Consider the following 27,648-nt stretch of genomic DNA (forward strand, 5'->3'; position numbering starts at 1 on the left):
GGGCTGATCATTAGAATGAATAAGGGAGAAGATGCTTACTCCCCTCCCCCACCTTGAGTTTTCCAGACCTCATAGATGCTTCGGAGAATTGTAAGCACTTCATTCTGGAAAGTGAAAACTAAATAGATGAGAAATGCAGGGGGAGAACCTGAGCCATTCCTTAGCAGACAGCAGAGTGGACAGTGGGAAGACTAGCCAGGACAGGGTGTTCTTAAATGCTGCGTTTCAGCAGTGTAAATCTGTGTCCTTTGTACTGGTTCACAATGTCTTAGTCATAGTCATACTGGCTGTTTTCCACGTTAAAAGGCTAATTTTTGCCTTATGACAACTAACATTACATGATTATCACTGAGCAGAATGTGTAAATTATATCAAAGACTTCACTAAACAGAAGAAATAAAGTAGGTTAGGCTTACAGAACCCTATATGTCTGTGTTCCTACCAAAACATCAACTTGATTTATCTAATCAAAATATAATTGCATTTCTCAGGAAATTCTCAGTGGTTTGACTCAAGGCCAAAGCATTGCACAGTGTAGCTGTCGCCTCTTCTTTCCCCTGGACTCCAACAATTACTGGCAGATTGCCTCCATAGTTTTGTTTTTTTTTTTTTTTTAGCAGAGTTTTCATTTGAATTTTTCTTTTAAAACAGCAGTAGGCTTTGGAAATTACTTTGTTCCCTTTCTTCAAAGGCATCCTAGACTCACCAGTCCACTTCTGGACTTTGTTTTCTATTTCTTCTAATCCCATTTTCTATTTCACCTCCCTTTTCAAGAAACACTGCAGGCCGGCGCCGCGGCTCAATAGGCTAATCCTCCACCTGTGACGCCAGCACCCCGAATTCTAGTCCCAGTCGGGGCGCTGGATTCTGTCCTGGTTGCTCCTCTTCCAGTCCAGCTCTCTGCTGTGGCCCAGAAAGGCAGTGGAGGATGGCCCAACTGCTTGGGCCCTGCACCCGCATGGGAGACCAGGAGGAAGCGCCTGGCTCCTGGCTTCGGATCTGCGCGGTGCACTGGCCACAGTGCAGCGGCCGCAGCAGCCATTAGGGGGTGAGCCAACGGAAAAGGAAGACCTCTCTCTCACTGTCCACTCTGCCTGTCAAAAAAAAAAAGAAAGAAAGAAAGAAAGAAAAAAATACTGTTGGGGCTATGCCCAACAAAGTAAAAAAAAAAAAAAAAAAAAAAAAAAAACTGCAGATTTTCTTCTTCTTTTTTTTAAAAGATCAGAAATGGAGCAGCCGGGACTCAAACTGGTGCCCATGTGAGATGCTGGCACTGCAAATGGCTTAACCCACTGCACTACAGCACCAGCCCCGCAGAATTTTTCATTCATGAAAAATTGATGATATTGATAATCTTTTTTTCTAGTACAGTGGTTACCAGTCTTATTTAATCAGACTTAGTTTTATTTATTTATTTATTTTTAAGATTTATGTATTTACTTGAAAGTCAGAGTTACACAGAAAGAGAAGGAGAGGCAGAAAGAGAGAGGTCTTCCATCTGCTGGTTCACTCCCCAGATGGCTGCAACAGCCGGAGCTGCGCCTATCCGAAGCCAGGAGCCAAGAACTTCTTTCAGGTCTCCCACACATGAGTACAGGGGCCCAAGGACTTGGGCCATCCTCCACTGCCCTCCCGGGCCACAGCAGAGAGCTAGACTGGAAGAGGAGCAACCGGGACTAGAACCCGGTAGTTTTACTTTTTAAACAGATTTATTTTCTTCCAGTTATTAATAAGTAGGATCTCTGATATCAAGATTTTAACAATTTAGACTTTGCCAAAGCAGGCATTTCTGAAGGATTGTCCTAGAAACTATGAAATGTAGAGTTTTGGGGCCGGCCCTGTGGCGCAGCAGGTTAAAGCCCTGGCCTCTGGCACCAGCATCCCATATGGGCACTGGTTCTAGTTTCAGCTGCTCCTCTTCTGATCCAGCTCTCTGCTGTGGCCTGGGAAAGCAGTGGAAGATGGCCCAGATCCTTGGGCCTCTGCACCCACGTGGGAGACCTGGAAGAAACTCCTGGCTTCTGGCTTCAGATCGGTGCAGCTCTGGCCGTTATGGCCATCTGGGTAGCGAACCAGTGGATGGAAGACCTCTCTCTGTGTCTCTTCCTCTCTCTGTAACTCTGTCTTTCAAATCAATAAAATAAATCTTTTTTAAAAAAATGTAGAGTTTTTCAGGAGGTGAATGTTTTGTGCCTAGGGAAGGATGAACTGATCCCTATCTTTAGTGCTAAGTAGGTCAGTAGGAGGGGTGAAGGAAATTTCTCATCATGGTTTGCAGCTGAACTTCCAGCATGTGATTAAAGGATGTTATGCTGGCAAAAGTGTCAAAGCAATGGGGTGGGAATGAATGGCCCCTCTAGAAATTGAATAGCCTGGTAAATAATCTGAACTAAGGTCATCCCCACCTCTCCCACCCAGTTTTGGGAGGATGAGGGTGGGGCAGTTACTGGCCGTTGGGTGTGGAGAATGCGCAAATGGACTTCTGGGCAGCCTCTTTCCTTAGCTGCAGGCATTACTTCCACTTCCAGAGGTGCCGCTAGTTTCCCAGCCTCTTAGGGACTTGCAGCATGGATTGGCTCTGACCTGACTCTCCTGCTTTTCTTGCATCTGACAAACACCGTTTCCAGCTTTCAACGCTTTGTTGTGATTGCTCCTCTCTTGTTGTCACCGAGTTTGTTGCATTATGCTTTTGAAAAATCCTTTTAAAGTTTGGTGATGACTTCTTACATTCAGCACAAAAGCACCATCCAGAAAGAAGAAATTGGCAAGTTGAACTTCATTAAATTTTAAAAGTTCTGCTCTGCAAAAGCACTGTTAAATGAATGAAAAGACAAGCCAGACTGAGGGGGAAAAATCCTTGTAAAGTACATATCGGAGAGAGGACTGGCATTCAAACTATACACCAAATTCTTAAAACTCAGCAATAAGAAAACAACCCAATTAAAAATGGGTGCCATGGAGGTGGGCATTTGGTTCAGTGGTTAAAACGCTGGTTGGGTTGCCCACATCCCATCTTGAAGTACTTGGGTTTTAGTCCCGACTGCACTTAGAATGCCAGCTTCCTACTAATGTGCACCCTGGAAGGTAGCAGGTGATGTGTCAAGTACTTGGATGTCTGCCACCTATGTGGGAGATGCGGATTGAGTTCTGGCTCCTGACTTCTGCCTAGGTCCAGCTGTTGAGGACGTTTGGGGAATGAACCAAGTGATTGCAGATCTCAGTCTCCCCTCCTCCGCCTCGGTCTCTGTCTCTCCGCCTCGGTCTCTGTCTCTCCGCCTCAGTCTCTGTCTCTCTGCCTTTCAAAGACAGACAGATAGATCGAAGCAGACATTTGGCACAGTAGTTAAGATGTCACCTGGGACACCCACATCCCATATTACAGTATGTGTTTTGAATGCTGGCTCCTTCACTCTCAATACTGCTAATGCACACCCTGGCAGGCAGCAGGTGATGGCTTATGTACTTGGATTCTTGCCACCCCCATGGGAGTTTGGAGTTGGATTCCTCTCTTCAACCTGGCTCAGCTCTGGCTGTCGCAGACATTACAAGTGAATCAGTAGATGGAAGATCCTTCTTTGTTTCCTTGCTTTAGAAATAAGATGGAAATAATTTAAAAATAGGTGACACTGAGGCATAGCAGGTAGAGTCGCTGTCCACAGTGTTGGCATACCATACGGGCGCCAGTTTGAGGTCCCAGCTGCTCCACTTCCAATCCAGCTCCCTGCTGGTACACCTGGGGAAGCAGTGGAGGATGGTCCAAGTCCTTGGATCCCTGCACCCACGTGGGAGACCTGGAGGAGGCTCCTGGCTCCTAGCTTTGGATTGGTTCAGCTCCAGCTTTTCCAGAGTTAACCAACTGAGGGAAGATCTCTCTCTCTCTCGCTCTCTCTCTCGCTCTCTCTCTCTGTCTCTGTCGCTCTCTTTGCCGCTGCCTCTAACTCTACTTTTCAAATAAATAAATAAATCTTTTAAAAAAAAAAGGTGACAGATCTAAACAGATACTTCACCTAAGAGGACATACAGATGACAAATGAGTAGATTAAAAGGTGCTTAGTACCATGTGTCATTAAGAAACTACAAATTGGGGCCAGCACTATGGCATAGTAGGCTAAGCCCCTGCTTGAAGTGCCAGCATCCCATGAGTGCCAGTATGTGTCGCAGCTGCTCCTCTTCTGATCCAGCTCTTTGCTTATGGTCTGATAAAGCAATGGAAGGTAGCTAAGTGCTTGGGCCACTTCACTCAAGTGCTTGGGCTCCTGGCTTCTCGCTTCAGATTGGCTCAACTCTGGCCATGATAGCCATTTGGGGAGTGAACCAGCAGACAGAAGACCTTTCTCTCTGTCTCTCCCTCTCTCTGTCTGTAATTCTACCTCTCAAATAGATAAGTGAAATCTTTAAAATTAAAGAAAAAAAGAAACTACACATTAAAACAAAAAAAAGAAATGCTAGTACTCACCTGTTAGAATAGTCCAAAATCCAGGATGCTGACAAGTACGTAGAACTCATTTGTTGCTGATATGAATGGAAAGTAGTATGACTACTTTGAAAGATAGTTCAGTAGTTTTCTACAAAGCTAAGTATAATCTTACCATATGACCCAGCATTTGTGCTCCTTGGTATTTACCCAAAGAAGTTAGAAACTTAGATGCATACAAAAACCTGCACATGAATTTCTTTCTTTTCTTTTCTTTTCTTTTCTTTTCTTTTCTTTTCTTTTCTTTTCTTTTCTTTTCTTTTCTTTCTTCCTTCCTTCCTTCCTTCCTTCCTTCCTTCCTTTCTTTCTTTCTTTCTTTCTTTCTTTCTTTCTTTCTTTCTTTCTTTCTTTCTTTCTTTCTTTCTTTCTTTCTTTTTTTATTTGACAGGTAGAGTTATAGACAGAGAGAGAGACAGAAAGGTCTTCCCTCCACTGGGTCACCCCCTTAATGGCCGCCACGGCCGGCGCTGCACCAATCCGAAGCCAGGAGCCAGGTGTTTCTTCTTGGTCTCCCATGCAGGTGCAGGGGCCCAAGCACTTGGGCCATCCTCCACTGCCCTTCCAGGCCACAGCAGAGAGCTGGACTGGAAGAGGAGCAGCCGGGACAGAATCCGGCGCCCATATGGGATGCCGGCACCGCAGGCGGAGGATTAAGCAAGTGAGCCATGGCGCTGGCCCCCGAATTTCTTTAACAGTTTTTTTCATGTTTGCTAAAACTCGGAAGGAACCAAAATCCCCTTCAGTAATTGAATAGATACATGAACTCTGGTGCACTGATACGATGGGAAATTATCTAGCAATTAAAAGAAAGGACCTATTAAAGCACTAAAAGCATAGAGGAATCTTAAATACATATTGCTAAATTTAAAAAAAACAGTCTGAAAGTTATATATTATGTGATTCCAACTATACAACATTCTGAGACAGACAAAACTACGGAGACAGCAGAGAGATCAGTGGTTGTGAGGGCTTGGCAGGAAGGGACAGATGACTAGATGGTGCACGGGGGATTTACCAGTATTGCTTTAGCAGTCCTAACACATGTACCACACTAATGCAAAGTGGTAATAATGGCAGAAATTATGGAGAGAAAAGTCATATGGAAAACCCTGTACTTTCTGCCAAATTTTTTTCTATGAGCCTAAAACTACTAGGAAAAAAAAAAGAGAGAGAGTAATTAAGATCCCAGAAGTACAGGCAACAAAAGCAAATGAAATAGCATCAAACTAAAAAGATGAGATGGGCATTTGTGGCATACCATTTGGGCCACTCACATCCCATGTCATAGTGCCTACTCCCTGTCAGGACTACTTCATGCTTTAGATGCGGTTTCCTGCTAATGCACCTGGAAGGCAGTGGGTGAGAGCCCAAGTAGTTGGATTCCTGCCACCCACATGGAAGATCCAGGTGGAGTTCCTGGGTCTTGGCATCAGCTTGGCACAGCCCTGGCTGTTGCTGGCATTTGTGTAGTGAATCAGTGCATTTAAGATGCCTTTTTTTTTTTTTTGTCTCTCCCTCTTTATCACTCTGCATTTCAAATAAATAAATAAATCATTAAAAAAAAAAGCTTCTGCACAGCAAACATCAGAACAAAGTGGCAACCTACAGAATAGAATAAAATATTTGCGAACCATATTTCTGATAAGTGCTAAAGTCCACAATATATAAAACTGAAACAACTTGATAGCAACAAATCAAGTAATGTGATTTAAAGATGAGCAAAAGACTGAAATTGACACTATATGAAAGAATGCTCACTAATACTAATCATAAGGAAATGGAATTCAAAACCACAATGAGGTATTACCTCCCTCCAGCTGTAATGGCTGTGATAGGAAAGAAGATAGCATGTGCTGGTGAGGATATGGAGAAAATAAACTGTACACATCATTGGTGGAAATGTAAGTTTGTTCAGTCATTATGGAAAAATAATTTTTATCTTAACTCTAATTTTAATTTGAATTTTTAACGCAAAATTAAATAGAGCTATCACATACCCAGCAATCTCATTACTGATATTTACACAAAGGAAATGAAATCAGTGTGTTGAAGACATCTGCACTCCCATGTTTATTGCAGCAATTTCACAATAGCCAGTATAGGAAATCAATCTCAAGTGTCCACCAACAGATGAATGGATAAGGAAAATGTCATATAACCTCATCAGACAGTTCTCAAAAGAAGAAATACAAATGGCTAACAAATATATGAAAAAATACTCAACATCACTAGCTGTCAGGGAAGTGCAAGTCACAATCACAATGAGGTAGCTCCTCACCCCTGTCAGAATGGCTAAATTCGTAAGACAGTAACAGATGCTGGCAAGGATGTAGAGAAAGGGGAACCCTTATGCACTGTTGGTGGGAATGTAAATTAGTCCATCTACTGTGGCAAACAGTGTGGAGATTTCTTAAAAACTAGAAATGAACTTGCTATAAGACCCAGCAGTCCAACTTCTGAGTACGTACCCAGAAGACAAGAACACATATCGAAGAGATACCTGCACCACCATGTTTATGGCAGCACTCTTCACAATCGCCAAAATATGGAATCAACCAAGATATCTATTATCAAATGACTGGATAAAGAAAGTGTGGCATATATACACAATGGACTATTATTCATCTATTAAAAAGAATGAAATTCGGGGCTGGTGTTGTGGCATAGTGGGTAAAGCCGCCGCCTACAGTGCCAGCATCCCGTATGGGCACCGGTTTGAGACCGGCTGCTCCACTTCTGATCCAGCTCTCTACTATGGCCTTGGAAAGCAGCAGAAGATGGTCCAAGTCCTTGGGCCCCTTGGTCTCCCTGTAGGAGACCCGGAAGAAGCTCCTGGCTCCTAGCTTTGGATTAGTGCAGTTCCAGCCGTTGAAGCCAATGGGGGAGTGAACCAGTGGATGGAGGGCCTTTCTCTCTCTGCCTCTCCTTCTCTCTCTGTGTAACTCAACTTTCAAATAAACAAATAAACAAATCTTTAAAAAAAATGGAATTCTACCATGTTCAGAAAAATGAATGCAACTGGAAGACATCATGTTGAGTGAAATAATCTGGACACAGAAAGACAAATACTGCATGTTTTTCCTTATAAATAGGAACTAAAATTAAAAAAAAAAAATCCACAAACGAAAAAGAGAAATGCCTGTAGATATCAGTATTGTTGCAAATGCAGTTTTGTCAAATTATGTTTTAAATATTTGTCAAAATGATAGTTAAGAATGTTATACTACTGGGGCCGGTGCTGTGGCTCATTTGGTTAATCCTCTGCCTCGGCGCCAGCATCCCATATGGTCGCTGGGTTCTGTCCCGGTTGCTCATCTTCCAGTCCAGCTCTCTGCTGTGGCCCGGAAGGGCAGTGAAGGATGGCCCAATTGCTTGGGCCCCTGCACCCGCATGGGAGACCGGGAAGGAGCACCTGGCTCCTGGCTTCGGATTGGCACAGCGCTGGCCGTAGCGGCCATTTAGGGAGTGGACCAATGAAAGGAAGACCTTTCTCTCTGTCTCTCTGTTTATAACTCTACCTGTCAAGTAAAAAAAAAAAAAAAAAAAAAAGGAATGTTCTATTACTATAGTTTTATGATCTATGATTACTTTGAGATTTGCTCCATATGGGTGAGATAGTCATTTTTCCATTTGACTGTTGTTTATGGCCCTTGCCCACATTCCCACTAAACTAAAGTCTTTGTTGTCACTTGTTGAACTCATTATTTACTGTAGCATGAATTCCTTGACTGCATTGTTACCTCAAAAGTGAAGGGGAGGGCTGGTGCCATGGCGCAGTAGTTAATCCTCCGCCTGCGGCACCAGCATCCCATATGGACACCAGTTCTAGTCCCGGCTACTCCTCTTCTGATCCAGCTCTCTGCTGTGGCCTGGGAAAGCAGTAGAAGATGGCCCAAGTCCTTGGGCCTCTGCACCCACATGGGGGACCAGGAAGAAGCACCTGGCTCTTGTCTTCAGATTGGCACAGCTCCAGACTTTGCGGCCATCTGGGGAGTGAACCAGCAGATGGAAGACCTCTCTCTCTGTCTCTCTCTTTTTCTCTGCCTCTCCTTCTCTCTGTGTGTAACTATGACTTTCAAATAAAATAAATAAGTCTTTAAAAAAAAAAAAACAATCTCACAGAAGTAAAGCGTAAGATAATGATTATCAGAGGCTGTGGAATAGAGAGGGCAAAGAGAAGGGGAGAAGTTGGCCAACCAGTACTAAATTCCAAATTAGATATGAGGAATAAGTTCTAATTTTTCTTTCTTTTTTTTTAAAGATTTTATTTATTTATTGAGCAATAGAGTTACAGACAAAGAGAGGGGAGACAGAGAGAAAGGTATTTCATCAGCTGGTTCGCTCTCCAAATGGCCACAATAGCCAGGGTTGGGCCAGGCTGAAGCCAGGAGCCAGGAGCTTCATCTGGGTCTCCCACATGGATGCAGGGGCCCAAGGACCTGGGCCATCCTCCACTGCTTTCCCAGGCCATAGCAGAGAGCTGGATCAAGAGCAGAGCAGCTGTGTCAGACCGGCGCCTTTATTGGATGCTGGCATCACAGATGGTGGCCTGACCACCTGTGCCACGACAGCTCCTATCACCATATCTTGAATGCTGATGTCTAGCACGTGTTTGATAGAGGATAGGTACTTGGTAAATGGTTAAGAAGCAATAGACTAACCAGAATTAATGAGAATGAATGTTTGCCAAACAAAGTATGACAACGTAAAATATTTATAATGTTAAAGGACTTAGCAATGTGGCAGCAAGCTACTGTACATGTAAAATTCTTCCCTTTTCAGGTGTAGGAAATGAGTACTTCAAGGCAGCAAAAACTGCCCTAGAAAAATAAGCGTCTCTTCTTGGCCATTGATAATTAGTCAGTTTCTAGCCTGCCTTGAGAAACACTCCCAATATCTTCATCTTTTTCTGTTTTGAAAGATAGAAGTATTCATTGTTAGAACATATAAATGTATATGGAAATGTTAATCATTTGTTAGACTTTTTAAATATATTTTAACGAGAATTTTGACCAAAGAACAGAACAGTATCCTATAAATCGCCCTATAAGGAATTTTTTCAGTGTACATTAAAAAAAAAAGATAAAGATAAAAAAAGATAAAGATTTATTTATCTGAAAGTCAGAATTACACACACACACACACACAGAGCGAGAGAGAGAGAAAGAGGTCTTCCATCTGATGGTTTACTCCCCAAATGGCCGCAACGGCCAGAGCTGTGCCGATCAGAAGCCAGGAGCTTCTTCCGGGTCTCCCTCACAGGTGCAGGGGCCCAAGCACTTGGGCCATCTTCTACTGCTACTGCTTTCCCAGGCCGTAGCAGAGAGCTGGATCAGAAATGGAGCAGCTGTGTCTTGAACCGGCGCCCATATGGGATGCAGGCACTCCAGACCAGGGCATTAACCTGGTGTGCTACAGCGCCAGCCCCAAAATAGATAATTCTTTTAAAAAAATATTTATTTATTTGAGAGGGAGAGTTACAGGGAGAGGAAGAGACAGAAAGATATTCCATCTGTTGGTTCACTCCCCAAATGGCCATAATGGCTGGAACTGGACCAATCCAAAGCCAGGAGCCTGGAGCCAGGAGCTTTTTTTGGGTGTCCCACATAGATGCAGGGGCCCAAGCACTTGGGCCATCTTTTACTGCTTTCCCTGGCCATAGCAGAGAACTCGATTGTACTGGCACCCATATGGGATGCTAGCACTGCAGGTGGCAACTTTACTCACAGCGCCAGCCCCAATAGATAATTCTTGAAAGTTACTTTTGAAGGCCAGCACCGTGGCTCAACAGGCTAATCCTCCGCCCTGCGGTGCCAGCACACCAGGTTCTAGTCCTGGTCAGGGCGCCGGAGTCTGTCCCGGTTGCCCCTCTTCCAGGCCAGCTCTCTGCTATGGCCCGGGAGTGCAGTGGAGGATGGCCCAAGTGCTTGGGCCCTGCACCCCATGGGAGACCAGGATAAGCACCTGGCTCCTGCCTTCGGATCAGCGCGGTGCGCCGGCCGCGGCGCACCGGCCGTGGCGGCCATTGGAGGGTGAGCCAACGGCAAAAGGAAGACCTTTCTCTCTGTCTCTCTCTCTCTCTCTCTCTCACTCTCTCTCACTGTCCACTCTGCCTGTCAAAAAGAAAAAAAAAAAAAAAAGAAAGAAAGTTACTTTTGAAATAAAGGTTGTTGCCGGCCGGCGCCGTGGCTCAACAGGCTAATCCTCCCCCTTGCGGCGCCGGCACACCGGGTTCTAGTCCCGGTCGGGGCACCGATCCTGTCCCGGTTGCCCCTCTTCCAGGCCAGCTCTCTGCTGTGGCCAGGGAGTGCAGTGGAGGATGGCCCAAGTGTTTGGGCTCTGCACCCCATGGGAGACCAGGAGAGGCACCTGGCTCCTGCCATCGGAACAGCGCGGTGTGCTGGCCGCAGCGCGCTACCGCGGCGGCCATTGGAGGGTGAACCAACGGCAAAGGAAGACCTTTCTCTCTGTCTCTCTCTCTCTCTCACTGTCCACTCTGCCTGTCAAAAATAAAAAAAAAAAAAAAAAAATTAAAAAAAAAGAAAAGAAATAAAGGTTGTTCTCAGTTGAGTAATAAGAGAACAGTCATAGTATTGAAGATCTCTTAACTACTTTTCTTCCATTAGTCCATGGGTGATTTAATCATACTGTATTACCCATACACTAAAACACAGATTTTCAGAAAAAACTAGTGTTCCTGGGGCTGGCATTCTAGGCGGCTGCCTGTGATGCTGGCATCCCATGTGGGTGCTGGTTTGAGACCTGGCTGCTCCACTTCTGCTCTAGCTCCCTGCTAATGCACCTGGGAAAACAGCAGAAGATGGCCCAAGTGCTTGGGCCCCTGCACTCATGTGGGAGATCCTGATCTGGCTCCTGACTTCAGCCTCACCGAGCCTTGGCCGTTGTGGCTATCTGGGGAGTAAATCAGTGGATGGAAGATAGCTATAGCTCTCTAGCACTCTCCTTTCTCTCTAAAACTCTTTCAAATAAATGAAATAAATAAATCTTTAAAAAGAGTATTCTTCATGGCCGGCGCCGTGGCTCACTAGGCTAATCCTCCGCCTTGCGGCGCCGGCACACCGGGTTCTAGTCCCGGTCGGGGCACCGATCCTGTCCCGGTTGCCCCTCTTCCAGGCCAGCTCTCTGCTGTGGCCCGGGAGTGCAGTGGAGGATGGCCCAAGTACTTGGGCCCTGCACCCCATGGGAGACCAGGATAAGCACCTGGCTCCTGCCATCGGGTCAGAGTGGTGCGCCGGCCATTGGAGGGTGAACCAACGGCAAAGGAAGACCTCTCTCTCTCACTGTCCACTCTGCCTGTCAAAAAAAAAAAAAAAAAGTATTCTTCTGCTAATTTCCCTTTTCTTTATTTCACGTAATATAAATTTCTATTCACTATATGGACAGTAGTTCTTTGTGTGTGTGTGTGTGTGTGTTTTTTTTAACCTGTAAGACCTTATACCATAATTTCCTAAGTACTTAAAAAAAATCATGTTCAGCTTTATTTCATGTAATGTATTCCTGATCCATCAGATCATGTGTTCTGGAGTTTTTTTTTGTTTTTGTTTTTTTTTTTAAGATTTACTTACTTGAAAGAATTACAGAGAGGCAGAGGCAGAGAGAAAGAGAGGTCTTCATTCGCTGGTTCGCTCCCCAGATGGCTACAACAGCTGGAGCTGTGCCAAATCTGAAGCCAAGGAGCCATGAGCTTCTTCCTGGTCCCCCATGTGGGTGCGGGGGCCAAAGGACTTGGGCCATCTTCTACTGCTTTCCCAGGCCATAGCAGAGAGCTAAATCATAAGTGGAGCAGCCGGGACTCAAACTAGCGCCCAAATGAGATGCCGGCACTGCAGGCAGTGGGTTTACCCACTATGCCACTGTGCCAACTCCCTGGAGAGTGTTCTTTATTCAATAAAGTTTTAACTTAGTATTAAGTACTGGGAGATTTGATGACTTCTCACCTAGCTCACGTTTTTTTCTTTTTCCACACAGATTGATAGAGCTACATTCTCCTGATAGCAGGAACACGTTGATCCTACGCTGCAAAGACACAGCCACAGCACACTCCTGGTTCGTAGCTATCCACACCAACATAATGGCTCTCCTCCCACAGGTGTTGGCTGAACTCAATACCATGCTTGGTGCAACCAGTACAGCAGGAGGCAGCAAGGAGGTCAAGCACATTGCCTGGCTGGCAGAGCAGGTAGGCTGGGAGGCAGAGCAGGGTCTCTCTCACGTGGTTCCCATTCAGAACCAGCATGGTTCCCCATGTCATATGTCTGAAATACTTACGTTGGATGTGTAATTTACAGCTCTTTTGTCTGTTCTTGTTTCTCCTCCCTTTTTTCCCTCTACCTTTTAACTGTTTGTTGCTGGTGATCACCTCTACGGGAAGAACTGTCATGATATAGCGATTCTTACTACCACTGCTGTCCTTAGTGGCTGAGGGTAGGTAATTTCCATGATTGTAGACCAAGGTCAGCAGACGTTTTCTATAAAGGGCCAGATAGCATCACAGCTACTTGCCTGTGCCATTGTATCAAGAAAGTAATCAGACAATGTGGAAATGCTTGGATGTGGCTGTGTTTCAGTAAAGCAGCCAGGAGCTTCTTCCAGGTCTCCCACACAGGTGCAGGGGCCCAAGCACTGGAAGAAACTCCTAACTCCTGGCTTCAGCCTGACCCAGCCCTGGTCATTGCTGCCATTTGGGGAGTGAATCAGCTGATGGAAGACCTCTCTGTGTCTCTGCCTGTATCTCCCTCTCTCCCTAATTCAGCCTTTCAAATAAATAAATAAAATCTTTTAAAAACTTATTAAAAAATAACAAATAGCCACTTACAGTCTCTATGGATCAGGAATCTAATAACAGCGTGGTTTGGTGTTGTAGCCCGGGATCTCTCATCCTAGCTTGAAGTCAGAGGCCACGTGACCACGCAGGGTGGCAGTCAGCCAAGGACTTCCACTTGGAAGATAATTCATGCGTGTGGTTGCTAGCAGGAGGCCTCGGTTCCTTGACATGCAGGCCTTACCATAGCACTGCCTGCGTGTTCTCATGACGTAACCACCGGTTTCCATCAGAGTGATCTGAGAATGAGAAAACGATGGAAGCCACAGTACCTTATCTGACCCAGTCTCAGAAGTCACGCACTGTTGCATTTGTTTTCTTCTCATCAGAAGTAAGTTGCTTACCTTCAGCCTACACCCAAGGAAAAGTAGCAAAGAAATTATTGGCATATTTTTAAGCTACTGCAAAGAGTATATGCATTTGCAATTTTCATAAATATTGCCAAATAACCTTCTGTTGAGGTGGTGCTAATTTAATTTAAATACTCAGCAGCAATGTTTGCTAGACTTTTAAAGTGAAGTTAATAGGATTTGTGTTAGAAAGGAGAAAAATAAAGCTGACAGTTCATTGCAGTGTGTCTTTTGTGGGCCACATTTATGTGTGTGTTTCCCCACTCAGTTGGGAACTCTTGGAAGACAGGAACTTATTTTTTCCAAATCCTATTCCTCCAAAGAATTTAGCATAGTAACTTATGTAAAGTAATTCTGTTTTCTCTGTCTGCAAACATATATACAAAAAGCAAGCAAACAAGGCACTGATTATAAAATATTATCTAAGGGAGTTGGCATTGTGGTGCCACCTGCAAGGCCTGCATCCCAAATGGGTGCTGGTTCAAGTCCCGGCTACTCCACTTCTGATCTGGCTCCCTGCTGATTTGCCTGGGAAAGCAGCAAAAGATGGTCCGAGTCCTTAGGCCCCTGCACCCACAGAGGAGACCCAGATGAAGCTCCTGGCTCTGGCTGTCCTTGTCCTGGCCCTTGTGACCATCTGGGGAGTGAACTAGCAGATAGAAGATCTCTCTTTGTCTCTCCCTCTCTCTAACTCTGGCTTTCAAATAAATAAATCTTTAATATGTATGTTTATATATTAAAATCTATGAATATAAACTCAGGATTGGAAAATACTACTAAGTGGAGAAGTTCCAACTACCTTAAAAATAGTATGACCAAGCTGATTCAAAGAACTATTTCTAAAATGCTCTTTTTGTATTTTGAAGTAGTTGCTTAGGTTACCCAAATCACATATTACTCTCGGGAATAAGGTATTCAAAACAAGACCGGATACCTTTTCTCATAGCTGTTATAATGAATTATGTATCTAATAAGTGTTGAACTACGTAAATGTTAAAGCCTTTTCTTCCTTTAAGATTGATTAACTGTGAATATGAAAATAATGATCACAAAAAATTTGAATCATTTCTGATTCACATAAATGTTTATTTTGGCAAGGGGTATATTTCTTGAAAAGGTTGGCATATATGTGAAGCTATTTTAGTTGCAGTACACTAAGAAAAGAATCATTTAGGGCAGATAAATTTAGGAAGGATCATTTGTTTAATATTAAATTATTTCTTCTTAATTTATCATTCTTGTTATTTCACATTATCTTAAATCGAGTTTATTCAAAACAGGGGGCCAGCGCCATGGCTCACTTGGCTAATCCTCTGCCTGCGGAGCCGGCACCCCAGATTCTAGTCCTGGTTGGGGCACCAGATTCTGTCCCAGTTGCTCCTCTTCCAGTTCAGCTCTCTGCTGTGGCCCGAGAGGGCAGTGTAGGATGGCCCAAGTGCTTGGGCCCTGCACCTGCATGGGAGACGAAGAGGAAGCCCCTGGCTCCTGGCTTCGGATCAGCGCAGTGCGCCGGCCGCAATGCGCCAGCCGTGGCAACCACTTGGGGGGTGAACCAATGGAAAAAGGAAGACCTTTTTCTCTGTCTCTCTCTCTCACTGTCTAACTCTGCCTGTCAAAAAAAAAGAAAAAAACAGGGAATACCTGAACTCTAAATACTTAGTAACCCATAGATAATCTGGTCTGTATATAGGGACTCTGTCTCTTTACGGATGTTTGTGTTTGTGTATATTCTAACCTTTTTTTTTTTTTTTAAAGATTTATTTATTTATTTATTTGAAAGAGTTACACAGAGAGAGGAGAGGCAGAGAGAGAGAGGTCTCCCATCAGCTGGTTCACTCCCTGACTGTCTGCAACGGCCAGAGCTGTGCCGATCTGCAGGCAGGAGCCAGGAGCTTCTTGTGGGTCTCCCATGTTGGGAGCAGATTGGGCCATCTTCTGCTGCTCTCCCAGGCCACAGCAGAAAGCTGGATCAGAAGTGGAGTAGTCAGGACTCGAACTGGCGCCCATGTGGGATGCCGGCGATGGCTTTACCTGCTATGCCACAGCACCAGCCCTGTATTAGTTATATTCCTTATTAAAAATTTTTACACATTGGCACATTGTAATTATATATATTTATGGATACAATGTAATGTTTCCACCTATGTTTACATTGTGAAATGATCAAATCAGGCTGATTAACATATCTGTACCTCATTTCTTTGTGGTAAAAGCATTTGAAATCCTCTTTTACCTATTTTGAAATATACAATGTATTATTTTTTCTTTTTTCTATTTTATTATTTTTGAAATACTTATTTTTTTATTTATTTGAAGGATGGGGGGGGGAGGGGGGGCTGGTGTCTATCTGCTGCTTCACTTCCCAAATCACAACAGCCAGGACTGGGCCAGGCTGAAGCCAGGAACCAGGAGCTTCATCCCAGTCCCCCAAGTGAATGCAGGGCCCAGGCACCTTAGCAGGGGGCCAGATTGGAAGTGGAGCAGCCAGGACATAAACCAATATCCATAACTGGATGCTGGTATTGCAGGCAGCGATTTAACCTGTTATGCCACAATGCCAACCCCTATTTTTTCTCTTTTTTAAATTTTTATTTTATTTATTTGAAATGCAGAGTTGAGACAGAGAGAAAGAATGTACAATGTATTATTAGTAACTACTACAATTATCATGCTATCCAGTGGATCACCATATCTTATTCCTTCTGTGTAATGAAAACTTTGTACCCCTTTAACTAATAGCTGTCCTTCCTTATCTATCTCTCCACCCCTCAGCCTCTGGCAACTATTCTTCTACTCCCTACTTCACATATAAATAAGACCATTAAGTATTTATCTACATCTACCTTATTTCACTTAGCATACAGTCCTGTAGACTCATCTGTGTTGTTGCAAGTTATAGAACTTCCTGTATTTTAAAAGCTGAATAACAACCATAATGTGGGTGTGTGTGTATTCATTGATGAGTGATTTGTTCCCATATCTTTACTCTTGTGAATAGGCTGTGTTGAATTTGGGAGTTTTGGACATCTCTTCAACCTACTAATTTCTGTTTCTTGGGTATTTAGAAGTGGGATTGCTGGATCTATTTTTAGCTGTTTGAGAAGCCTCTAGACTGTTTCCCACAATGGCTGTACTACTTTACATTCCCACCAACGGTGTGTAAGTGCTCCCCCCCCCCTTTTTAAATTAATTAATTTATTTGAAAGGCAATATTTCAAAAGGCAGAGAGAAAGAGAGAGGTCTTTCATCCTCTGGTTCACTCCCCAAATGGCCGCAACGGCCAGAGCTGGGCCGATGCAAAGCCAGGAGCCAGGAGCTTCTTCCAGGTCTCTCATATGGGTGCAGGAGCCCAGGAATTTGGGCCATCTTTGACTGCTTTTCCAGGCCATAGCAGAGAGCTGGGTCAGAAGACAAACAGCTGAGACTCAAACCCGCACCCATATGGGATGCCAGCATTGCAGGCAGTGGCTTTACCTGCTGTGCCGAAGCACCAGCCTCAAGGGTCCCATTTTCTCTACATTCTTGTCCACACTTGTTAGTGTTCATCTTTTTTATAATAATCATTCTAGTAAGTGTGAGCTGTTGACTCACTATGGTTTTAACTTAACATTTCCTTGATGGAATTGTTGAGCATTTCTTTTTTTTTTTTTTTTTTTTTTTTTTTTTTTTTTTTTTTTGACAGGCAGAGTGGATAGTGAGAGAGAGAGACAGAAAGGTCTTCCTTTTTGCCGTTGGTTCACCCTCCAATGGCCGTTGCGGCCTGCGCATCTCGCTGATCCAAAGCCAGGAGCCAGGTATTTCTCCTGGTCTCCCATGCGGGTGCAGGGCCCATCCTCCACTGCCTTCCCGGGCCATAGCAGAGAGCTGGCCTGGAAGAGGGACAACCGGGATAGAATCCAGCGCCCCAACCGGAACTAGAACCCGGTGTGCCGGCACCACAAGGCAGAGGATTTGCCTGTTAAGCCACGGTGCCGGCCTGAGCATTTCTTTCATATATCTCATGGCCTTGGCATTTTCTTTTTTTCTTAAGATGTTTTTATTTTATTTGAAAGAGAGAGTAACAGAGATCTTCCATCTTCCATCTGATTCACTTCCCAAATGGCAGCAATGGCTGGGGATGGTCCAGCCTGAAGCCAGGAGCCTGGATCTCCATCTGGGTCTCCCATGTGGGTGGCAGAGGCCCAAGTATTTGGGCCATCTTCTGCTGTTTTTCCAGGCGCATGAGCAGGAAGCTGGATGGGAAGTAGAGTAGTTGGCACTCAAACCAGCGCTCTGATGTGGGATGCTGACATTGCAGTGGCAGCTTAGGTTGCTGTACCACAGCACCTGCTTCTGTGTATCTTTTAAGAAATGTCCTTTTAGAAATGGACTTCCTCAAGCTGCCAGCAACGTCTGTGGCCCGTGGCGGTGCGCTGTGCGGGGCGCCGAGACGCTCGGGGGTGTATTGGATACCTTCCAGCTCCCTTCGTTTCCGGACGGATTTTCTGTTCTTGATGTTCGTCTCCTTCAACTCACCTCAACCTTTCGACTTGGGAAGGAACCACATGGGATGGGGCACTGGGCTGGAAGGAGGAGGACTTGTCCGTTCTGCTGTTCGGCTCAGGTGGCCACTTCTGTTTCTCAGACTGCGGTCTGACCCACCTGTCGCGTTGGCTCCTAAGGAACTGCTGTTCTGAGCGGCTCTCCGAGAGTTGAACCTCTGTAGCCTTGTGGAGAATGTGGAAAAGGAAAAAAGCCACAGGACTGCGCGTCAGTCTTGGGAAGAGCTGGGTTCCTGCACAGGCAAGCGCGACTTGGAACTGATGTACAGACACACCTCTCCCAGCCCATCTCCAGCTGACTGAGTGCTGTGTGACGCCCTCCTCTGCAGCAGGGCTGGAATGTTCTGGCTTCACAGATTTCCTATTCATTTCATTTTTGGAATCAGCTTATCGATTCCAGGTCCTTGTTTTGTATATAACCTCTTTCTTTTGCTTTTAAAAAAAAAATTTGTTTCATATTTAAACCCCTCGTATTAGTCAATGATTCATGTTTCGCATTATTTGAACTATTTGCCATTACAGAAAGACTCATATGTGTTTTAAAATAAAACTGGTGTAGGAAAAAAAAAAAAAAAGAAATGTCCTTTTAGGTCCTTTGCTCGTGTTTCAGTAGTTGTTTATCTTCTTGTAATTAAGTAATTTGAGTTCCTTGTATATTTTGGGTATTAGCCTTTTATCCAATGTATAACTTAGAAATAATTTCTCTTAGTCTCTGGGTTGTCTCTTTACTCTTTTAATTGCTTGCTTTTTAATTTAATAGAATCACATTTGTCTGTTTTTGCTTTCATTGTGTTTTCTTTTGAAGTCTGGTTATATTCTTTGTTTGTTTGAAAAGGAGACTTACAGAGACAGAGAGAAAGGGGTCTTCCATTTGCTGGTTCGCTCACCAGATGACTGCAACACTGGGGTTGGGCCTGGGAAAATCTAGGAGCCAGGAATTTCATCTGGGTTTCCCACCCATGTGGGTGCAGGAGCCCATACACCTGGGCCATCCTCCAATGCTTTTTCAGGCCATTAGCAGGGAGCTGAATGGAAAGTGGAGCAGCCAGGACTCCAGCGCCCATATGAGATTCTGGCATTGCAGGTTATACCACAATGGTGGCCCCTCTGGTTATATTCATTTTCTATTTAAAAAAAATTTTTTTTATTTTATTTGAAAGAGTTGTAGGGAGAGGGAGAGACAGAGTGACCTTCCATTCACTGATTCACTCCTCGAAAGCTGTAGCAGCAGGGACTGTGCCAGCTTGAAGCCAAGAGCTGAGAGCTTCCGCCAGGTCTTTCATGTAGGTGCAGGGGCTCAAGCACTTGGGCCGTTCTCCACTGCTTTCCCAGACATCTTAGAAAGGAACTGGATCAGAAGTGGAGCAGCTGAGACACAAACTGGCAGCCATATGGGATGCTGGCATCACAGGTGGTGGTTTACCCCACTACACCACAATGATGGCCCCTCTGGTTGTATATTCTTAAAGGAAATTTTCTTTGAGTTCACCAAATGGAGCAAGTATTGCTTATAAAATCAGTTTTTCTTAAGCATTTTGGTGTTGATGAGAAAAACCAAACTAGCCAAAGAAATGCTTTAACAGTTCATGCTTTGTTCCTGTTAATTCCCAGACTGAATATAAAGGTGCAAATTAGGATTAAAATATATATATATATATATACTAAGTCAGAATTAGCAGAATACTTTCCCTAGTTTTTCATCTCTGTTTTCTATGGTAATAATTAAATCAATAGAGAGCAGAGAAGTCTCATCACCTGTCAAAAAGAGAGAGCGACTAAGGAGTCCGGAGAATGGATAATAACTCTGAGTACTTTTTCATCTTTAGTGCTATCCGATTTTGTTTATTAAAAAGTAAAATTTGAAGAGGGCTGTTGTTTGGCTGGTTATATGTATGTGTGGATATTGAATCACCTGCAAACTAAAACCCTAACATTAGTATCCCTTTTTTCTCCAGCCAAAAACTCAGTAATGAAGCCCCACAGCTATTTGTGCTGATACCACAACCGAAAACACATACTATATATAGCAGGCAGCATTTTGACTCCAGTGAAAGCAAACAGTATCATTAAAAGTTAAGGCAAATAGGTAAAACAGAATGACTAAAATTGAGGTTCCTTTTTTCTCCACTGTTAAGTAGAAGAAGGAAAAGATGTTCTCTAAGAAAGAAGCTTAAAAGAACTAAAGAGCAAACAGTTTTTAAAAATTCATAAACATAATGCTCTCTCTCTCTCTGTCTCAAGTGGATATTGCTTCTGTTGGCAATAGCATTTTTCCTTTAGAACCCTAAAACTTTCTTAGGGACAAAATACTAACTTACTTCAGAAGGTTCATGGAAAGTGTAATTAAGGACGGTGCCGCGGCTCAATAGGCTAATCCTCTGCCTGCGGCGCTGGCATGCCAGGTTCTAGTCCCAGTTGGAGCACCGGATTCTGTCCCGGTTGCTCCTCTTCCAGTCCAGCTCTCTGCTGTGGCCCGGGAAGGCAGTGGAGGATGGCCCAAGTCCTTGGGCCCTGCACCCGCATGGGAGACCAGGAGAAGCACCTGGCTCCTGGCTTCGTATCAGCGCAACGCACCAACCGCAGTGGCCATTTGGGGGTGAACCAACGGAAAAGGAAGACCTTTCTCTGTATATCTGTCTCACTGTCTACTCTGCCTGTCAAAAAAAAACAATAAAATAAAATAAAAAATAAAAAAAGAAAGTGTAATTAAAAGATAACACATTCTCCATGAAGTTTTTGAACACCCTTGAATGTTTAATTCAGGTTTACCAGATGCATATTCTCTGGTCTAGCCTTCAAAAATCTCTCTCTTGCAACTTAGGAGAAAATTTCACTAAAAAATCTTTTTTAGGGGCCAACACTGTGGTGTAATGGGTGAAGCTGCCACCTGTGACACCGGCATGTTGGAGTCTCAGCTGTTACACTTCTTTTTTTTTTTTTTTTTTTTTGACAGGCAGAGTGGATAGTGAGAGAGAGGAGAGACAGAGAGAAAAGTCTTCCTTTTTGCCGTCGGTTCACCCTCCAATGGCCGCTGCGGCCAGTCCATCGTGCTGATCCGAAGCCAGGAGCCAGGTACTTCTCCTGGTCTCCCATGCGGGTGCAGGGCCCAAGCACTTGGGCCATCCTCCACTGCCTTCCCGGGCCATAGCAGAGAGCTGGCCTGGAAGAGGGGCAACCAGGATAGAATCCGGCGCCCCAACTGGAACCAGAACCCGGTGTGCCGGCGCCGCAAGGCGGAGGATTAGCCTGTTAAGCCACGGCGCCGGCTGTTACACTTCTGATCCAGCTCCTTGCTGATGCACCTGGGAAAGCAATGGAAGATTGCCTAAGTATTTGGGCCCCTGCACCCATGTGGGAGAACCAGAAGAAGCTTCTGGCTTTGGATCAGTCCAGCTCCAGTATTGCAGCCATTTAGGGGTGATTCAGCAGATAGAAGATTCTCTCTCTCTCTCTCTGTAATTTTGCCTTTCAAATACATAAAATAAATCTTTAAAAATAATAGGATTATCAATTTTAACTCTTTGAAAAGATAGATTTTACATTATTTTCCTTATTGAAATATTGTCCATACTGTCTTGGAGACAGAGACTTACTACTGAATATAATTAGAAATTTATGATCCAAAAATGTAACAATCTGAGAGAACATCTCTAGAGCTGATATTCTCTCTCTGGATATTGCAGGTACCTTAGAATGAAATAGTCTTAGAAGGCCGGCGCCGCGGCTCAATAGGCTAATCCTCCGCCTAGCGGCGCCGGCACACCGGGTTCTAGTCCCGGTCGGGGTGCCGGATTCTATCCTGGTTGCCCCTCTTCCAGGCCAGCTCTCTGCTGTGGCCAGGGAGTGCAGTGGAGGATGGCCCAAGTGCTTGGGCCCTGCACCCCATGGGAGACCAGGATAAACACCTGGCTCCTGCCATCGGATCAGTGCGGTGCGCCGGCCACAGCGCGCTACCGCGGCGGCCATTGGAGGGTGAACCAACGGCAAAAGGAAGACCTTTCTCTCTGTCTCTGTCTCTCACTGTCCACTCTGCCTGTCAAAAAAAAAAAAAAAAAAATAGTCTTAGAAAACTAGTGTCCACTGATAAGAAAAATGTAATTATTTCTATAATACTTTACTTGAATTTTCAGTTAGGTCGTATTTTTTATTTTCAGCACATGGTAGAATACCACTCCCCTTACTGGCTAGAATTCACTTCCCACTCCTGGAATTAGCTCATGGCTGTGGCTAAGAGAAAATGAGTCCTGGTGTTGCAGCCGTTCATGGAGTAAACCAGCAGATGAAGAATCTCTCTGTCCTTCTCCCCTCCTTCCCTTCTCTCTCTCTCTCTCCCCTTCAAATAAAATTCTTTAAAAAATAAATAGAAATTATCATAGTCTGTTACCCAAAATATAGGGAGTTGTATTTTGGGAAATATTCAATATACCAAATAAACTCAAATTTTATTGAATATAATAGAAAATATTCAAAATATTTGGTTATATATAGGTGTGTGTGTACTAAATTGCAATGTAAAATTGTATTTCTCTTTATAGGTCCTGATCAAAAACACTTGGGAAATGTTGATAATTAGATTATTCAGATTTATTTAGTAGGAAAATTTTCTGTCCAACTAGTAGGAGTAGGTAATAGGAATTTCTGTCCTGTACTTAGAAGATATTACTCAGACATCAGACATACTGAAACTATTACCATTTTGAATGCATGCTATATTTTTCATTAGAATTTATGATGCACAGTTATTGTGTGGTAAAGAGGAAATATACTATGTTCTATCACTAGATATTGTCTGAAACTCACCAAGGGAGAGCTTCTTAAATACACAAACAACCTCACACCTCACAGTGGAGAATCCCTACCAGTGGGAAGGAACCTGAGGGAATGTTTCCTGTATCTTGAATCTGTTAGGATAGGCAAACAAAATGAAGATGCAATAATTTAGGCCATTATTGAATTAACTTTTAAAAAGTCGTACCGTTATACTTGGCTCTGATGTCTGGATTTCTCCATTGTAACAGGCAAAACTAGATGGTGGAAGACAGCAATGGAGACCCATCCTCATGGCTGTGACCGAGAAGGACCTACTACTTTATGACTGTATGCCATGGACAAGAGATGCCTGGGCGTCACCATGTCATAGCTACCCTCTGGTTGCTACAAGGTAAGACTAAAGGAAAAAAAAACAAAAACAAAACAAAACAAAACAAAAAAAAAACAGAAGAAAAAATACTTATCTTCCTCAATCTATTACAGAATTTTAAAGTGAATTCTATTATCTTAAGTGCCTAAGAAAACATTTTAAGTGTCTGATATCAATGATGTAGACAAAAGCTTTTCTTTTTTTAAAAAAAAAATTCCCACAAGTTCACTATTTTTTTTTTAATATTTATTTATTTATTTGAAAGAGTTACACAGAGAGAGAAGGAGAGGCAGAGAGAGAGAGAGAGAGAGGAGAAAGAGAGGTCTTCCAACCCGGTTCACTCCCCAGTTGGCCGCAATGTCCGGAGCTGCGCCAATCCGAAGCCAGAAGCCAGGAGCTTCTTCCGGGTCTCCTACGTGGGTGCAAGGGCCCAAGGACTTGGGCCATCTTCTACTGCTATCCCAGGCCATAGCAGAGAGCTGGATTGGAAGTGGAGCAGCCAGGACTAGAACCGGCACCCACATGGGATGCTGGCACTGGAGGCGGCGGCCTTACCCGCTGTGCCACAGCGCTGGCCCCCAGAAGCTTTTCTTTCACAACCTTACGGGCTATTTTACAGCTCCTAGCTCCAGAATAAGTTGCTTCTATCACTAGTATTTTTGTGTGTGCCTTTTAAGTTGTTGATGCAGTTTCCTGTGTTTAAGACTTGTTTAGTCATGAAGATAATAGGGGTTTTTTTGTTTGCTTTATTGGCTGTGACTAGAAAACCACTGCAATTGTGACAGCTTTCTGACTGAGTGATGGAATCATTTAAACCGGAATGTGGTGCTGTGGATAAACCACGCAGCTCAGCCAGAATACTCTTGAGCTTCTCTTTCTAATTTAAGAACATGTAATTTTTAATTCATCTAACAAACATTGATTTGATCTGAAGCAGCAGGACGTTTCCCCACCTACTATATCTGGGGACTTGGAATGGGAAAGAATAAAGAAATGTAGATTTAGGGGTCAAGATGTCCCAGGGGATAAGAACTTTGAAACTAGAAAGTATATTCAAATTCCGTTTTGTTTAATCATTAAAAAGAATAAGGTGTTGCTGTCACTCAAAATCCACACTAAAAAGGAGTTTATCTGGTAGTTAATGGGACCATATGGTGTATCCCATAGGAAACTGTGTGCTTTCCTGCTTTGAGCAGATACTCATGTGAGGAAGAATGCAAGTATTCTTTGAGATTTCCTCCAATTTCCAGTTTCCCTTCCATGTATAATTCTTTTTATAAAAAAATTTTTCCCCATAGCTTTCCAGGACTATCTCTAATTTAGAGCTGGAGCTCCTAGTCATATAGCAGAGATAAAGGAAGTGTCGAACCTCAGCACTGGGGAGGAATCTCCTCAGTAACTCCTTCAGGACTGAAGAGTCCTCCAGAAAGACTGAATTTAACCATCAGTTTATCTGTTTGTTTGTTTTAAAGATTTATTTATTTAACTGAGAGAGAGAGGAAGAGACAGAGAGAGAGAGATATCCTCCATCTGCAGGTTCACCCCCTAAATTGGCCACAACAGCTGAAACTGGGCACACCGAAAGCCGGGAGCCAGGAGCCTCCTCCAGGTCCCCCGTGGGGCTGCCTCTGCTGCTTTCCCAGGCCACAGCAGAGAGCTGGATTGGAAGCGGAGCAGCTGGGACTTGAACCAGCGCCCATATGGGATCCCAGCACTGCAGGCACTGGCTTTACTCGCTGTGCTGTAGCACCGGCCCCTATTTTTTTGTTTTATCACTACTAGATTATAACCACCCCAGAAGTCAGGAACTTTGACTTAGTCATCTCAGCATTTCCCACAGTGCTTTGCATGTTGTAGGCATTCAATAAATCTTACAGTTAAATTGTTACATACAGTGTCCATGTCACAGTTACTCTGGGGACATGACAGGAATCCTGCAAAAACAGGTGGATATATCTCAGTTGTTATAATTACAGCAATTAAATTTATATTTTTCAAAGAATTAGAACTTAAAAAAATGACCAATATCTTTTTGTATAGTTTATTAAAGTATTAATATAGTTTTAATAAGTAAATATTTGTAGGTTGCAAAACTGAATCCTCATCTTTATATATTTACGCACACACACAAATACACAAACTCACCCAAAAACACCTTGGAATATGAAGAAAATAAATAAAAGCTGGCCGGTGCCGTGGCTTAACAGGCTAATCCTCCCCTTGCGGCGCCGGCACACTGGGTTCTAGTCCCGGTCGGGGCGCCGGATTCTATCCCTTTTGCCCCTCTTCCAGGCCAGCTCTCTGCTATGGCCCGGGAAGGCAGTGGAGGATGGCCCAAGTCCTTGGGCCCTGCACCCGCATGGGAGACCAGGAGAAGCACCTGGCTCCTGGCTTTGGATCAGCGAGATGTGCCGGCCGCAGCGGCCATTGGAGGGTGAACCAACGGCAAAAGGAAGACCTTTCTCTCTGTCTGTCAAAAAAAAGAAAATAAATAAAAACTGCATACTCAGTGCTGTCAGTGTCACATCTTTCAGCCTCTGAAATATTGCTCATTGTTAATTGGTTTTCATTTCTTTTTTTTTTTTTTTTTTTTGACAGGCAGAGTGGATAGTGAGAGAGAGAGACAGAGAGAAAGGTCTTCCTTTTTGCCGTTGGTTCACCCTCCAATAGCCGCTGCGGCCGGCGCATCTCGCTGATCCAAAGCCAGGAGCCAGGTGCTTCTCCTGGTCTCCCTTGCGGGTGCAGGGCCCAAGCACTTGGGCCATCCTCCACTGCCTTCCCAGGCCATAGCAGAGAGCTGGCCTGGAAGAGGGGCAACCGGGATAGAATCCGGTGCCCCAACCGGGACTAGAACCCGGTGTGCCGGCGCCGCAAGGCGGAGGATTAGCCTGTTAAGCCACGGCGCCGGCCAATTGGTTTTCATTTCTAAGTAATAAATTGCATTGTATTTGTTCAATAAAAAAAAAAATGACCATTGAGATCTATTAAGTTTAAATGATTTTGAAGAAGCTTACACTCTACTCCTGAATATGGACTGCAAAGAAGGTAGCTTTATGCTAATTTTTTTTTTTTTAAGATTTATTTATTTATTTGAAAGAGTTATACGGAAAGAGAAGGAGAGGCAGAGAGAGGTCTTCCATCCACTGGTTCACTTTCCAATTGGCCACAATGGCTGGCTGGAGCTGAGCCGATCCGAAGCCAGGAGCCAGAAGCTCTTTTGGATCTCCCACATGGGTGCAAGGGCCCAAGCATTTGGGCCATCTTCCACTGCTTTCCCAGGCCATAGCAGAGAGTTGGATCAGAAGTGGAGTAGCTGGGACTTGAACCAGCACCCATATGGGATGCCAGTACTGCAGGTGGTAGCTTTATCCACTATGCCACAGCACCAGCCCCCGAGACATTTCTTTAACTGTGTACCCTTGGAAGATGGGGCAGAAACCCATAGATGAATCTCTGTTGAATGCTAAAAATACAGTTCCATAAATAAACAATTTCTGTCCATAGATTAGACTGGGTGTAGATCATCAAGGCACTTTGTGTGTTTTTATATTATCAATGTGGGGGAAAGATATATATATAAGATTTAAGGATTAAAACTATAAAACTTGCAGATGAAATCACAAGAGTGATCTTCAAGACCTTGGGTGAGCTATAGCCTTCTTGGATATGCCACCAAAACCACAAGTGGCAAGAGAAAAAAAATAAGTAAATTGGACCTCATCAAAATAGAAAACTTCTGTGCTGCAGTGTCAAGAAAGTGAAAAGACAGCTTACAAAATGAGAGAAAATATCTGAAAATTATATACCTCCCAGGGGATTTTACTTAGAATATTTAAAGAACTTTTCAACTCAATAATAAAAAGATACATTACCGCACTAGAAGAATGGGAAAAGGAAAAGGAGCTGAATGGAATTTATCCATAGAATGAATATATATATGTGTGTGTGTGTGTATATATATGTATGTATGTGTGTGTGTGTATATATATATATATATATATATATACATATGATGTACATGAAAAGATACTCATCATTAGTCATCAGGGAAATGCAAATCAAAACCATAGTGAGAGGGACTAGCACTGTGGTGTAGCAGGTAAAGCTGCCACCTGCAGTGCCGACATCCCATATGGGCGCTGGTTCGAGTCCCAGCTGCTCCTCTTCCGATCCAGTTTTCTGCTATGGCCTGGGAAAGCAGTAGAAGATGGCCCAGTCCTTGGGCCCCTGTACCCGTGTGGGAGATTCTAAAGTTCTATTTCAAAAAAAAAAAACCAGTGAGGGGGCTGATGCTGTGCTGT

At 43.9% G+C, this 27,648-nt stretch overlaps 1 protein-coding gene across 1 annotated transcript in view; it reads left to right on the forward strand.

The window, feature by feature from the left end:
* SNTB2 (syntrophin beta 2) overlaps positions 1 to 27,648 on the forward strand; it is a 112,895-nt gene that overhangs the window by 59,403 nt on the left and 25,844 nt on the right. The window contains exons 3-4 of the mRNA XM_062177740.1: positions 12,464 to 12,674; positions 23,226 to 23,368. Coding sequence (XP_062033724.1) covers positions 12,464 to 12,674; positions 23,226 to 23,368 — 354 coding nt within the window. The remainder of the gene's footprint in view (positions 1 to 12,463; positions 12,675 to 23,225; positions 23,369 to 27,648) is intronic.

Source organism: Lepus europaeus, chromosome 19, assembly GCF_033115175.1.
Source record: "Lepus europaeus isolate LE1 chromosome 19, mLepTim1.pri, whole genome shotgun sequence".
Lineage (NCBI taxonomy): Eukaryota > Metazoa > Chordata > Mammalia > Lagomorpha > Leporidae > Lepus > Lepus europaeus.